The 15,696-nt window shown below is 47.5% G+C and overlaps 1 protein-coding gene across 8 annotated transcripts in view; it reads left to right on the top strand.

The window, feature by feature from the left end:
• Positions 1-15,696, top strand: part of LOC1272191 (hornerin) — an 82,632-nt gene that overhangs the window by 13,838 nt on the left and 53,098 nt on the right. For 4 of the 8 annotated variants that reach the window (XM_061655094.1, XM_061655083.1, XM_061655072.1 and 1 more), the window contains one exon: positions 614-787. In XM_061655094.1, the coding sequence (XP_061511078.1) occupies positions 666-787 (122 nt within the window). In that variant the 5' untranslated portion in view covers positions 614-665. Of the gene's footprint in view, positions 1-613; positions 2,551-11,686; positions 11,891-15,696 lie in introns of those variants that run through there. The other 4 variants (XM_061655056.1, XM_061655100.1, XM_061655105.1 and 1 more) reach the window with 4 other exon arrangements.

Raw genomic sequence — 15,696 nt, 5'->3', positions numbered from 1 at the left:
GTATCTCTGTGATAAAAACTGAATTATATCCCCCCCCCAACGTTTCTCTGCTTACTTCCACGACGGTAGCCCCGGAGGGGGGAACCTGAACCTGAGGAGGGGGGGGGGGTACAATTATTGATGCTTCCGGGTGAAAGGGGGTGAGGGGGCATATCTCATCTCCACCCTGAACTCCCAGGCACACCTGTCCGGCTGTGGTGGGTGCTGGGGCGAGAAATTAAAAGAAAAGCACCAATCCCTCGGCCAGTAAAGCTTCAGCTTCCGGTTCGCTTCCGCTTTTTTTTCCCTGTCTTGGAGCTGCTGGAGCCGGTAGGGTACGAGGGAGGATGGTGGATAGCTAATTTGAATCACCCGTTCGCAGAGGGGAGGCGAGTTTGGACGTGGTGCCTCCCGCACGCCGGGAAAACGCGTGCGAGCGATGCGTGCAAACAAACTCAAAAACCACCCCTTTTTTTTTGTTTCTAGCATCGGCGCGCTGTTACTTGCTTTTTCACTCAATTATCTTACTTGTTCTTCTTCTTCTTCTTCTTCTTCTTCTTCTTCTTTTTCTTTTTTATCTCCTCCTTTCACACCTTGACCCGTCGGGGGGGGGTGGTGGTGGTTTTCCTCGCAGCTCCAACCGCACCACCGCAGCAGCAGCATCGGCAGCATCGGACTTGTTCAACATGGCTTCCTCACCGGCACTTCCACTGTACGCGAGCCGCTATCCGACGCCGAACGGATACCCGCAGATCAACGGGGAGGTCGACGCGCCGCTCGACTTTCGCAAGGTGGAATCGCTACGCAGGTACGTCCCGCAGCCCAGTGGGAAGAGATGCGTTGATGGCTCTTCGCGTGCCGGAGAGCCTTGTCGAGCCTTCCACATCAATCAACCTATTACACAGTGTTTATCAGTCTAGCGGGGGGGGGGACATAGGGAAAACACAGCTTTGTTACATGTGTGTGAGTGTGTATGTGAATGTGCGTTGCGTCTTTGGCGCAATCGCTGACATCGCTGGGCAATGGGAACACGTCCGAAGAACACATCCAATTTCAAAAGCAATAGGGCCTCATCATATCGATCCAGGAGCAGGTGCATTAGTAGCGATAGGCTTGACGCACTAAGGAGAGTCGGAAAATTGGCCCGCTTTTCCTCCGCGTCCTGTGGCTGCCGAGGACGCCAGGAGCGTTCTGCGTGCCTGTACATACCAACTATACCTACATATAGACAGACATACATATACACCGAACTATATATATATACATTGACCATATGCTTCCAGTCAAACATACATATGCGTAGCTTTATCTTTATACACATATATATATACACACAAACTTATATATATATACAACGTGTGCGGCAAACACCGTCTGGTACAATAAGTGAGCGCCAATAGAGGCTCGCGACAATATAGCGATTATTATGACCTGTTTTCGGTATGATAGACGTTACAGGGGTAGTTGGAGATTCCAAATAGGTGTATGTGTGTACATTACGGTAGCGGTCGCTATCCCGCTAGCCATCCCATCTCATCGACAAGCACTGTGCATAAAATTAGTAAGCGAGAGGGCGCGAGTGAAACGTATGCCGCTTGCCTACATCTAGCTATATTATACACTGTAATACTAGGCGCGCGTGTGTACACGCCCAAGGAGCAACACGAAAAAAACAAACGGAAACCACTCAATCACTTGTAAATGGTTCGTAGCGTTTTCAAAGTACAAAGTAACCGTAGCAATGGAGCAATGGACACGCAACTGAAAAGAAATACCGACTGACAAAAACCACAGAACAAACAAACAAAAACTAATACACGCATACAAAACACATACACCGTCAGGTCGGTACGCTCGGGAACACGGTCCTTGTGTGGCGGCCGCGCGTTCGTGGTCTGCCACACTGGCCGCCGGTTGTGATTGCTCTTTAAGGTAGTGTTAGAATTTTCGACAGATTTTGTATTTAGTAGCGCGTGTACAAATTGAGATATCTGCCTCCGCCCCGCACTAGTCGGCTCATATCAGTAACCTCTAGTAAGCGTTTTGACCCTTGCGTGCGATTGTGCGTGTGGAGCTTGTAGAACGGACGGTCCTTCCAGCGCTAGCGATCGTGTGGAGAGCGCGGTTGACATTCGGTTTTGCCGGTGGTAGAGCAATGGGGATGTGCGTGTGTTCGTTTTTTTGACTCCTCCTCCGTTGGAGGCACTGAAGGCTGCCCTGTGCAATTTGCTCTTGTGTGACGCGTTACAATAAACAAACAAACAAAAAAACCCTCCGAACTACCGACCGACGAGGTAGTAGTGATGGCTTCCCGAGCTTCAATCAAACCTTTGCATCTATCAACCAAACTGAACGGCGGCAAGTGTGGTACCGCTGCTGGGGATGCCATAGGCGGGGTGTGTCGTGCACAACGATGGCGCTGCGCTCTACACGTCTCATCCAACGGGCGTCAGTGTGTGTCGTTAGTGTCCTTCGCTTCACGCACACCACCACCATTACAAACCCGGCACGGTCTACACCTCTGCTGCTGTCGACGAGCTTGCGTCCGTCCATCTCCGGGGCGACTGTGTGGTAAGTTTCATTTCGCACTCCTATACGTCCGCTGTTGTACCATGTGTTATCATCTACCGGGTGTCGGGGTATTGTAGCATCCATGGTTTTTTTTTTTCTTCTTTTTCTGTGTGAGCCAGCGCGGGTCAGTTACCCGTGTGTGTGTGCATGTATGTGCGCGATTTGTGTGCGGAAAGCAGCTGCACTCCATTTGCCGCTTGCCTATTTGGGGCGTTCGCCTTCTGTGTGAGTGCTTAATTTGCCTCCTTTGATTTTTCGCACTCCGCCGCGAGGTCGAGGTCCAACGAGCGAGGATCGAGTGTGTGGCACTGCGATCGTTTGCAGTGGTACCACTACTCTTTGACAGCCTACAGGCTTGCTGGCAAGCTAGAGAAGGTGTATCCTTTCTCGGGTGTACTAATTCGCTCTGTGATGGTGTTGCTCTTCGAATGGATGCTCATTACTGTCCTATGCTTTTATTTTACCAGGTGGGTTTTCCATTTCTATTTGATTTTTCAGGTGTCGCAAGCATGAAGTATGATGATGTCATACTTGACAAATTATTTTTAGCTATTTGAAATACACAAGCAACAAACATTAAATAGGAAGCATAGAAACTAGTGTTGGGTTTCATGACTCTTTCAATGGGATTCATTCGTATGAATCTTCAGTGATGAGTGGTTCGAGATTCTAAAAGATTCATGAATCTCCAAGGATTTATGAATCTCAAAAGATATATGATTCTTCAAAGATTTATGAATCTTAAAAGATATATGAATCTTCAAAGATTCATGAATCTAATCCAATAAAATTCATATATCTTCAGGGATTCATGAATCTTTAGAGATGCATGATTTGCAAAATAGTTAATTTGCGCAATCTCACCAAACAGCATCCCTAACATCTTAAACCCGTCGCGGCTTTAAACCACGCATGGAACGTCTCCCCGTAGCAAAACAAACTATCCGGCTGCGTGGACTTGCCAAGACGTCCCGAAAGCCTGTTTAGGCTGGAACGACCACGTAGGTGGTTTCTTCAAAAAGAAGAATAATGAGAAGCTCATGAAGAGATTCATGAATCTTTGCAACCGGTATTCAGATTCATTGCATCATGTCAAAGATTCATTCAGTTTCACGAATCTGAATCAGATTTACCCGACACTAATAGAAACATTGAAATAATTAAAAAAAATCGAATGCAAAACTTCAAGAATGTCTGCGTTTGCTTGTCACCGCTCACCACACTGGACAAAACTGGGAAGCAATTATATACTCCATTTATGGGTCAAAAATCTTTAAATCCATATGTAATACATAACTATAGGCGCTGAGCAGATCATGGTACTTCTAGCAATATGCCTTTAATGGAATGTAGTGAGATGTCACTAAATAACCGTTAGTTTAAGTGTCTTTGACATATTATGTTTCGATTAGAATCTCGACAAGAATCGCTTGTTCTTTGGAATAGAAGCTTATGCAAAATTCTCTATCATTATTTTTCAAACCAGCCAAACCAGTTGTTTTCTCAAAATTCAACAAAAAACGAATTTTCGCGTTACGAAATGTCGTAGTAGAATGAATTCTATCGATAATGCGGTGAGTTAAGGGTGACAAAAGAAAACCTGCACTATGGCCGTTTTTGTGCCACAATACCCTCTCGCACGTACAACTATCAGCGGCACATGCCTCGCAGACAAGCGAAGATGAGATGCGCCAGGATGCATGCAATCCGCCTGGCTGCACACACTTTTTAAGGGAGCCGGGGTTCGTTCTTTGCCTACACCCGGTTGCAATTACCATGCACATCAGCTCGCGCCAGAGCTGACAGTGGACTGTTGCCGCTTTAATCAGGCTTACGATTCGCAGGCATAATATCGCATCAAATTACAATTGGCAAATTCACCGCCACCGCACTGTACCCACCCTCCGGATCGGGTGGCAGGCTGAAGTGCACGCTATCTATTCCGAAATGCAAACTGCGTTCCGCCAAAGCCCAATTCAAAACGGCAACCCTTCACGAGACGGGCTGCACGTATCGAGCTCTTCACTCAAACCCCAAGACGCACCCAGGGAAAAGTGTTGTGCGATGTCTGGGAAAAATGAAGACCATGCACCGTTCCTTCCACCCACATGGTCGACCATTAGACAACGCCAAACACAACGCAGCGTGCCCGGCTTTCGGCCAGGTTCCAGTCAGTCCGACGTTGCCTAAACGATGATCGCATTATAAATAAGCAATTAGCTCGCAAATTCAAAACCGAGCATCAATCAATCTTGCAATCCTGTTATCCTTCGATTACAGCAGCAAGGGTAAGCCCACCGATTGCCCCCTCTACCCCCTTGGTGTTCCGAGACACACGAGTCTACCGCACGCACGGCGGCAATCGATGGTTCCGCCACCCCAATGACGGTTTTGCACAGCGCGCACGTCACCGTACCCCGAATGATGATTACATTCCGACTGACAATCTCTCCTGCCACCCATACCCAAAGCCCTACCAACCACCAACGATGCCTCACCGAAAAGCGATTAGATGTGGCAATCGCCACCGTCCTCACCGTGCCCTGCCGACTAGACGCAACCAATTCCTATGCCACCGGCGGCTGCTCGGTGCACAGTCTACACGGTACCGAGCCTGCCCCTTGTGCCCTTGCCGTATGTTTATGTGTATGTGCCTTGTCTGCCTGATTCTGGCCCCGGAATGATGTATAATCATATTTTATTGTTTCGAAGCGTCAAGCCCAGCGGAAGGAAATGAGACATGGCACGGCTCATCGAATAAATGAGCGGCAGCGACAGGGATGTTACGCATCCTCAACCCCAAAAGACTAAGAATAATTGGTTCAACAAACTACTCCTTCAGGCCTCCATGCCCTCCTCATTGAGCCGCGCGTCTTGCCTGGTGTGGGCGCAATCCTAACAAACAAAAACTGACTCGCAATGACCGCAACGCTTTGGTGCGAGCGCCAAAGAATCAATGAATCGACCGGATGGGCATTAATTTTCACTAATGATATCAATTTTCACTCACCCGCCCACTGCCAGCGCTCGCCAGTGCCAGATAATAGAATATACAAGAAGAAGAAGAGCGTAGAAACTGCTCAAACCTCCTCCCAACCACGGGTAATGGGCTTCGAGTTAATAACGCAACAATCACCCCCGGACCGGGTGGTGCTTTGGCATTCCACCTGGCGGTGCGAGGGTTCCGATTGCCCGGAAAAAAAGGTTAGCTCCGATCGGATGTTGCCATACGGTTGACAGGTGTGTCGAGATGAGGAAACACTACTCGCAAATGAGCCCAGCTGTCGGATGCGCGAGAAGATAAATACTCTAAATGAGAGTCGGTGGAGCCGTTAAAATGCGTAGCGCAGATATGCGGATTACGGCAGATAGTACTTCGACACGCTCTGTTCTAAGCAACTTCTGATAAAACGAATAAGTATTCTTTCATTTCTATAGTCTCAATTTTCCCCGTTACTGGCATTGAATACTGGCTTTAAGTTAACTCAAAACTCTCTTTCTATCTTTTTGAGCCTTCCAGTTTTGAATTATTCTCATCAAGAAATTCAAGAGCTTATTACGCTAGTTTACAGATTTTCTTCAATCTTTTTTAGAGATATTACAAGGTCCTTGGACAGAATCCATTTAGAAATTGATTGGACTAGAACTTTAACGGATCTAAAGTTTACTTCAATAAATTCCAATAACTCCAATTTAATGAATTGTTCTAGATCTTAACTGTATAAGTTCATAAATCATAACTGAACAAAATCATGGTTCAAAATATGTATCCATGTCTTTACATCAATTATATATGCTCGCGGATCTCCTTGAATTTTGGAAAGGATTTGATAGTATTTCATTATGAATCTAAAGTTATAGAGACATACGAAGATCTTTGGTGTTTAGAGAGCTAACTAACCTCAACTTGCCGCGTCTCCGGGAAGTGCAGGCTACGACTAGGTCAGGTAAAAATGGGAATTACATTACTCCGGGCGCTGTAGGAATAGATATTGCAGCTTTTTTCTCGTTCTCGTATATCTTTCATAGCAATATTCCCAGATTATTAGATCTTTCCATTCTGGTAATCCCTAATTCCAATGGATCTTAGCTACTGAATCTGAAATAGTAATTCTTAGTCCAAATCCACATCATCCCTGCTGATCCCTGCTGAGTCTTCGCCTAAAGCCTGCAATGTTTGTCTTGTTGAGAGATTCACTTTTGGTAATATAATTAAGTACGTTTTAATATATTTGGTGTATAATTCAGTATGCTTTCATTTGCTACAGCCATGCTGCCTCCATGAGGTCCAAACTCCAAACTTCCAGGGACACAGCCAGCCCAAACTATTGGTTAATAATGCAACAGCAGACATCCTGAACAAACCTCCCAATACTGCTTTCCAAGCACGCAGCGCCGGTGGGTACTGTAGCTTTGAATGGTGGAGAAGGAACAGTACCCAAGCTCTCGGGACACTGAAGAACTCTCGCTAGCAAAACCAAAAACGAAAAATAGACAACCCATCGCGGCACGGGCGCTAGCAAATGGAAAATTTAAGTAATTTTTCAATCAAAACCCATTTCGTGACGTATTGATTAAACACTCACAATCACAAGGGTTTGCCCGCCACTCCGCCGCTCCCCGCCCACCCATCGATTTGTAGAGAGGCTCCCCAGCTCCATCCTACGAGGTGTCTGTCCGGCACTCTTGGTAAAGCCCAGCCTACCGTATGATTTCGCTCCTGTCATCGGAGCCGGCGCTTCCGACACTCACACACACACACACCGGGTGGATGCAAATTAAAAACAACCCGGACGGCGACATCGAATGTGTACCATGTGTGTGTGTGTGTGTGAGAGAGTGTGTGGTACCGGCAGGACAGGACAAATGCGCCTTCACGCGCCTTGAAACAATTCACGAAAAACAATAAGCCCGATTGCGCCGTTGATGGAAACGGTGGCATTTTCTTGGATGACTTCCCTGTCTACCCACCCCCCTCATAAAGGGGGTACTGGAAGGTCCCAGTACGAGTGGCTGTCCCGGCTGTCAAATATTCGCACCTACGCCATCGCGAACGTCGGAAAAGCCATTTAAATTTTCGCCTTTTTTTTTTTGTTCGCGCGACCCCATTCCCAAACGCGTCCCCTAGTCCTGCATCCCGCATCGGTGTCTTCCGCGGGCATTTCGGTCTAATGATTATGTTACGTACATTTTCACACATCAACACCCCCGTCCCTCCCTGTGATTCCCGTCACTCCTTTTGCGCTGGCTCGTGTTGATTGCGCACCCTTTTACGCTTTTATCACCTTCATGTCTGTCCGTTTTTGTTTTCCGTTTTTTTTGTTGTTGTTGTTGTTATTGTCGTTGTTGCTGGTTTTCACTCCTTCCGACTCACACGTAAGGAACAAAGCAAAGTTAAATTATGCACCCTCTCCTCGCCACATCAGCACGAACAGCCACAGACACCGCCGCCGTCGTGCCCGGTGCCCGCCAGGAAATGAACACGTGACGATATCTAATTTCTATTGTCTATCAATTTTCCTGGCGTGAACATCCACCTGCCAAGCGGGCCCTCCCGCTCCGGGCCCGCCCCTCCATACCTGCCTGCCCAAAACGTGGCGGCAATCAAGTAAGCCTCTTTTGACCGACCCCAAAAAAGGGCCGGAAGCGAGGGCCGCCGTGCCGCGGATGCCGAATCTGTGCCGCTGGTGTGTGTCGCTGGTGCCGTGCACGGTTCCGTACCATAGCCGTGGCCGTGATGGACGAGCAAATGTGTGTGTGTGTGTGTGTGTGTGTAAACGAGGGGGCAGTAGACGTCAAGTACCTGTTATTTTGCCAACGGGGGTGGAACAAACCGGGGGTTTTTGTATTCAAGTTTGAAAAGGTGATAATCGAACAGTCACTGATTTTGACATTCACTTACAATTGCGCAACGGCCTGCCGAAAAAAAAACAACAACACACGGACGGCTCCCATCGCACCGGATTTGGCGTGAGTGTCTATAGGTGTGGGATGCGGGTGGACCGGGGGTTTGGCAGGTGTACTTGCCTGATTGTTATTATTTTTGTTGGTGTGCCCCCGTGTGCCCCTTTGCTGCTGCACGGTATAATTATGTTTTGCATCCTTCCGCCCTGTGTGTGTGTTTGCGCTGTGTGTTTCGGTTGTTTGTGTGCCGGCCTTCGAACGGGACGAGGTCTTTGTGGTCTGGTCGAACTGGTTGCGTGCCTGTATCGGTGTTTGGTGAGTGCGCGACCGGAGCGTTGCATTATCGATTATGTTTGAAGTATTTCGAGCTAAACGTTCGATTCGGGCTCTAATTAGATGTAAAATGATCGCTTCGCTTTTTTGTTGGCCGTTTCCTAAAGGTTGGTGTCGGCTGGTGGACAACGATTTTCCGGTGGGCGCGAGCCCAAGCTGCCCTCGAGGGTAATGTTAAACATGATGGTATGATTTAAATCAAGAATAGTTACTAAGTTATTCACATCGCGGATCCTAGAAAGAGGATAAATGGAGCTAGAATTGATTTTCGAACACTAAGGATGACCTATATTTTTATTTAATTTTTGTTGTTGTTGTTAATATTAATTATATAGTTAAATGGGGTTTGGGGGAGACCAATTGTGCCGTTTATTCTACAAAAAAATTGTTCAAAAAGATAAGATAAGGAATTTCGCTACTTAAATTACAACTTTAAAAGGCTTATCATATTGCTATTCTTCTAATTTCTAGCAAAGATAATGTATGAATCCAAGCCAAACAGATCCATTACTCGGATTAATTAAATCTTGAAAGTACATTAATGTGAATAGCGAAAAATACTGTCCAAATTTTGAATTATGGAGTAATTCAATCGCCGAGAAGGAATGATTTTGATTGCCTGCAATGCATAATGCAGCATTGCAAAAAAGCCTGTAATTAACACAGGCCAGCACACCTTCACCTATCTTCACCTTTCGCCTATAGGAAGCTCTTTGCCTAAATTTTAGCAAAAACAAAGTCTAATATTAAAAACCAAATCTCGGAAAACCACGCATTAATGTAAAAAATAAAAACATTATTCTATCCTTACTTATCAAAATACTTAAAACTGACATGAAAGTGGTTTTTCTATAGCAAAGTGGTTGCTATCGTACTTGCTGGATACAGGATTTGAAGACATTTTAGACGAAAAAAAAATCTTTGCATTACTTTATTGTAAACTGGCATTAAGAACCCATTGTCTTATGGCGTAATCAACCACATCCTCCTGAAATGCATTCTCGCCTTGTGCCGGTCGTTGCATAATTTTGGTTGTTACATAATTTTGAAGTCGTTCAGCTTTGATAGTTAGCTTTGGTAGGAGACATTGGATTGTAATATTTAAAAAATGTATATATTCAAAATTAAAATTACATCAATTTCTACTGGCTGTATCAAGCATCTTTTCAACAAAGTTGATTACGAAACTAGCAACAATATTTGTTAACGACCGTTAGAAATATTGCGCCCATGTCAAGTTCTTGCGTTCAGCTTGGCATACCATCATAGAATTTAGTTACCTTCAATTCTTGGGTGCTACTGCCTCACGAACAAAATGGAAAAACCTTTTCAAAGCAAATGTTCAAAGCAATTTCAACACTTTTTGCTCCTAACGTAGCTCGCCCAGCTTACAACAAACAACCTTCCTATTAGTGAATCCTTAAAGTTACGTGCAAAAGGCTGCGCCGTAAAGCAGAAACTCATAAACCTTCTACGTCATAAAAAATAAACTCTGCCAAGGCAAAGGATAAGAGAGATACAGAGAGAGAGAGAGAGAGGCGAACCCCCAATGCTTGTTAGGAAAATCCTCTCCCCACCCGAGGGCACGGACCAAGTGACACTTATCTTCCGCAATATAAATGTTGCTTCATGTGTTTATTATGGATTTAAACGGATTGTCGCATTTTCCCTGTGCTGAGAGAGTGGTTCGCTCACACCGCCAACCCATACCGGCCCGTATTGCATCGGGCTCGGTTGCATCCGTCCTATCAATCAACCCACCAAGCCACCGCGCCCTGCTTCCGCCGGTGGTCGTGGTACGGGCGCAAGGACACACAAAACAGCATCAGGAGCGCTACAGCGGCAAACAGCAACAACACCGCACCAGCAAACCACGCCGCAAACGATGAGATGCATTCCAAGGTCATGGCATTTAACATAGTTACCCCCCCCCCCCCCCCCCACGGGGGTGATGGTGGGTTTTTTTTTATGGTGGAAGGAAACAGGAGCCGAAAGGCGGTGGCGAAACTGCACTCGATTTCCTCGATTTCCCGACGCCGGATCGGCCAGACGCCGTCTGGCCGTTCGTATGTGTGTGCGCACACACACACAGCACCGTCCGGGGACAGCATAATTCCACGACCGCTGTAACGACGATGTTTTGCTGCTGTTGGCTGCCCCCAAACGCACGCCCTAACGGTCGCTCAGCGCTCAGGGCATTGAGTGACCGCGGTCGGTATGCTTCACATAATCATCGTGCGGCCGTCGTCGTCGTGCACTTGCGTGCCTGTCGGGATCGGACGTTACTGGCGCTGGAGAAGATTTGGCCAACGCCACGCTCCGCCGCGAGAGCGTGAGCAGGCGAGCGCGCGCGCGCGCCCTCCCGCTCGCTTTATGTATAAGTGAGCCAGCAGAAATGGAACGACAGAAAGGCGATATAAAAAAAAACCACACTCTCACCCTCCCCCAAAAAACAGAACCGCTCACAAACTCTCGCGCCTTTCCGCGGACCGGATGGTGGCGGCACTCAGCGCTCTAACAGCTGTTCGTGTGAATCAGCTCTTTGCAAAAAACAAAAAAAAAAACTCACCGCTGTACCACCGCCCCGGGGTAGAGGCGGAAGGTCGTCCGCAAAAAGGGCCGGAATGATGGGAGAGAGTTGGGTTGGGGTTTTAGTGCGTAACAATTTAAAAAAAAAAAGCAAAAAGAAGAAGAGGAAACGCACACCGCCCCACGCACGCACTTGGGGTGCCGCAATGTAATCCAACCAACACACCGATGCGACCAGGGCATTTCGCGCTCTCTCTCTCTCTCTCTTTCTCTCCTTCTTGTCCCTCTTCTGACCCCCCCCCCTCCCCCAACCCTTTGCTTCATTATCTCCCACGCACGCAAAATCGGCGGGATCTGCGGGCCCGTGTCAAAACGGCGCAGCTCGCACTCGCGTCAAGTCAAGCCACCCGCGCGCGTGCTCGCTTCTCTCTCTCTCTCTATCGCTGCGTTAGGAGGGGTTGGTCGCCACGACCGGGTTTTTTGATCCCTTCTTTTGGTTAGTTTTGTTTTTTTTTTGTTTTTTATTTTCGCTTGCTTGTAGTGTGAAGTAATGCAAACGCTTGTCCACGCACAGGTAAGTGGAGTTAGGGTCCCTATGGGTCCGTTTTTTTTTTTGTGAGTCTGACAGCTCTGACACAAGTGTGACGCTCCGGCTCGGACAGTCGTAGCTTCCTTATCGTTCCTTGTCTTAACCACCTCCCGCCCCAAACCAAACGTCAAGCGGACCAACGAGTGTGTGTGTGTGTGTGTGTGTTTTGCTTAGATAACCTTGAGCCCTCTTCTGCCGGCTGTGGCCGGCTCAGCGTGTTCGTGCTGAGTGCAAGTGAGTGCGGAAAGCGACACGTTGTGATTTGTGCGATCGGAACCGCGATTAGGTTCGCGTGCGCGAGGATCTCTCCAAAGCCTTTGGCCAAATTCGCGACCGCGATCGGTCAAAGTGTGCGCGATAGAAAGTCTGAAATGTCGTGCCTTTTTTTCTGCGCTCTCTCTTCCACACACACACACATGCGCGCGCGGAGACGCACCAAGCCGGCGGCAGGGGCCAACGGCAATAAAACGATATGTTCCTACCCGTGTAAGTCACTTACACAAGCGCCTGCGAAACGGCGGTTCGTGGTGTTGTCTTGTTAGTATCTTTAAGATTCTCTTCTTTTTTTTTGTTGTTGTTGCTTCCCGCTTCGGTTTGCACCTACACACCGGTTCGGTGATCAGATTTTTGGGGTTGATTTTTTTGTTTTGTTTTTGGCGAGTGTGTTTGTGTGTGCTCCTTTGTTTAGTTCGCACACCCCCCCCCCCCCTCCCCCCAACCCCTCGACAACTTGTTCTTCTTGTTCCTTCACCGCACCGACATTCCGACCAGCAGTGTTAGACGGTGGTGTGTGTGTATGTGTGTTTATCTTTCTGTCCCGTGCGTGTCGTCATCGGAAGCCGGATCCGCTTTGCACGGCAACCCCCGTCCCGGCTCCAGTGTCACCCCTGCCACCGCTCAACACAACGGATTCAATCGGGTCTCGTTCCCCCCCCCCCCCCCCACCCATCCCGCTCAATCAACCGTAGCGCACCTTACCATGGGGTCCTCTACTCTCCACCAACACATAGGCGAAACCGCACGGTGCCGTCGCGAAGATCTAATGCCCTGCATTAGCGTTCGCGAATTGTCTCTTCATACATAATGCATGCTCGCCACTGCGATGTTACTGCAAAAGCAGGGGTTTTCGGTGTGTTTTGCACGTTTGAAATGGGCAGCACCCGTTCGAAGCGGCGTTTGGACAACGATCGCTTTACGTCATCGTTTGGCAACATGTCGAGAGATGTATTGTAATAAGTGTGATTTGTGGATTTTAATGTCCGATAGCAAAATCAAGACATAGATGTCGTTTTAGATGGCACCAACTTTCATTCTTGCGAGATTCTATGAAACCCAAGCTTTGTTAGGCAAGCATAAAGTAAGGTATCTCAAGATATCTTGATGTCTCTGAAGAGAGTTCAAATTATGTCTGACATAATGTTCTGACAACTTCAAAAACTCAATGGAATATGTAGGCTCATTTTATTGCTTTATTGCTAGGTGTTTGTTTAATATAAACAAAAACATTATCTTGAGTATTGCTATTAAATTATTTGGGGTCCAGCCTAAATAGCGGATGCTTTCACGCCATCTTACAATCAGCACGTATTATGACAATCAACCGAAAGATTGGGCAAGAGTTCCACTGGAAGAATACAGAAGGTTCTAACAGTTATATTTCATTTTTTTTCACATAAATCTCAAAAACGCGAATCTGACTTGTTATTTAACTGGAAATGCATGTTGTTTGACTCTACTAAATATTCGCGAAACTCGGCAGTTTTAGTTTCGTAGTGTATAATCATGTTTAGGAGGCGTATAGGAGTACTGGTACGATGTACTCCCAGCTTCAACAGGCGGAATGCTTCGACGAGGTTTAGAATGATCGAATGGGAGTTAGCACTCTTGCACCCAACTTAGCTTCTACTTGACTTCAGCAACAGCTTACAAAAAGGAAAAGAAATGACACGTTAAAGGTCAAGCCTGGGGATATGAACCATTCCTCATAGGGAAGAACTATCCTCTTATCTTCTTAACGGCTCAACGGCCGTTGGCGACTCAAAAGGCCTGTCTGTACCACTACTTGTGGGCTTGGCTTTCAGTGACTTATTGATCTATGGCGGCACGGTCCATTTGGGACTTGAACCCATAATGGGCATGTTGTTCAGTCGTACAAGTTCGTCAATCAATCGTTGTACACCTCATCCATGTTTTATAGCCATTTTTTGGGGAAAGTTTATCATAAATATTTGTAAACAATTTAACCACTTCAACTGTAAATTACTTTAAAGTTTGTAAAAGTATAGCGCCTAGAAACAGCAGCTAGAGCAGCTAGCTGCAACAATCAAATAATTTTCATTTTTTAGCGACAAAATCTCATCCCGACGTCCACGCACTTGGAACTAGCTGCTCCTAACACCAGCGGTGCTTGGGTATGACAGCTATCCAGTGTAGAAAATCCTCAAAGTGCTGTGAAGAAGAAAATCTTTTTATAACAGGTTTTACGCAGGTGCAAAACAAAAAGTACAAATACCATGCTTCATCCATCACCGTAGGCCCTACCAACCCTGCCTCAGCAAGTGTATGGCGGTTTGGTACGTACGTACGGGATGCGCGAGGTAGGATTAGCAAGCGTGCGCGCGCGCGCCAGCAAATCCAGTGCGTCTTTGTATCTGTTAGGGTGGTTTTGCCGCGAGATGCCCGCGTCGCGCCCGCGCTGATAGGTGCGCGTTTACTTTTTCTTTCCCTTTTTACGCTCGCCACCCTTTCCCCACCCTCTCCTGCATGCCTCCCTCATCTCTCCATATCACCATCTCGACCACTCCAACCGAACGGGCCTCAATTGGCCTCAAACCCTATGGCCAGCGCGAAGCGAAAAAAGATCACGCGCAAATACAACCCTACTCGTCCCTCCCCAACCCCTCCAGCGAGGGTTGATGCTTTGGTGGGAGGCGAGAAAAAAAAATGTCGTGCACGTGTGTGCCCGTACCGTTGGGGTGGCGGGAGAGCGAGACAGCCGAAACATGGCCGGCCAAATTTGGCAAGGTTCAGCAAACGTCAGGCTCAGAGGGAGAGTTTTTTTTTCTTGCTTTGCCTTTGTGTGTGTGTGTGTCTTTTACACAACTTATTGCTCTCCGGGCAGGGCACTTAGTGTGCGGATCGTCCTTCCCTCCCTCCTGGGTCGTACGGTCCCACCCGTGGCTATGGTAGCGCCGACTGTCGCTTCTTAACAGTCGATTGAGAGTCGTTCGGTTGTGTTTCGCCGTTAATTGGGTTCCTCTTTTATTTCAGCCGGGGCCCGCTCTTGCTGTTTTGGCGTTTTGGTTTTCTTACGACCCCCTCCCCCCCCCCCCCCCTCCCCTAGTGTGCTGTCATTTTATTTAATTCGCTCGCGAGGCCGAACCACGCGAGTGTGGGCGCGAATGAATAATTTCGGCATTCGGGATCGTTTACTTGTTTTTTTTTTTTTGTTTGTTGCCCTGCACCGGCGTTGAGGAGTTTCTTTTTCTTATTGCTTTAATGTCTTCCGTCCACTTTTCATTTCGCAAAAGCTCGACAAACGAGCATCTCTATGTTTTCTTTCCCTAACAAGCTCACTTTTGCCGTGTTTTCTTTACGACTCTTGGCGCGACAACCGAGCCCCGAATGGCGATTCTTCCTTCGCCAAGGCTGCCCCAATATCAACCAGAATGGATTAACTTGCGGTCCGGGGTGCGGGTGAGGACCGCAACCCAAGGTCTTGCAATGGCGCGAAATCAGCCGCAAGTTGTAGAGCTGTCCCCAAAAGTGAGACATCGCGGTAGCGAAAGAAG

This window comes from Anopheles gambiae, chromosome X (genome assembly GCF_943734735.2).
Source record: "Anopheles gambiae chromosome X, idAnoGambNW_F1_1, whole genome shotgun sequence".
In the NCBI taxonomy this organism is placed as follows: Eukaryota; Metazoa; Arthropoda; class Insecta; order Diptera; family Culicidae; genus Anopheles; species Anopheles gambiae.
The sequence above is the reverse complement of the archived record's forward strand: the minus strand, read 5'-3'. Positions and strand labels throughout refer to the sequence as shown.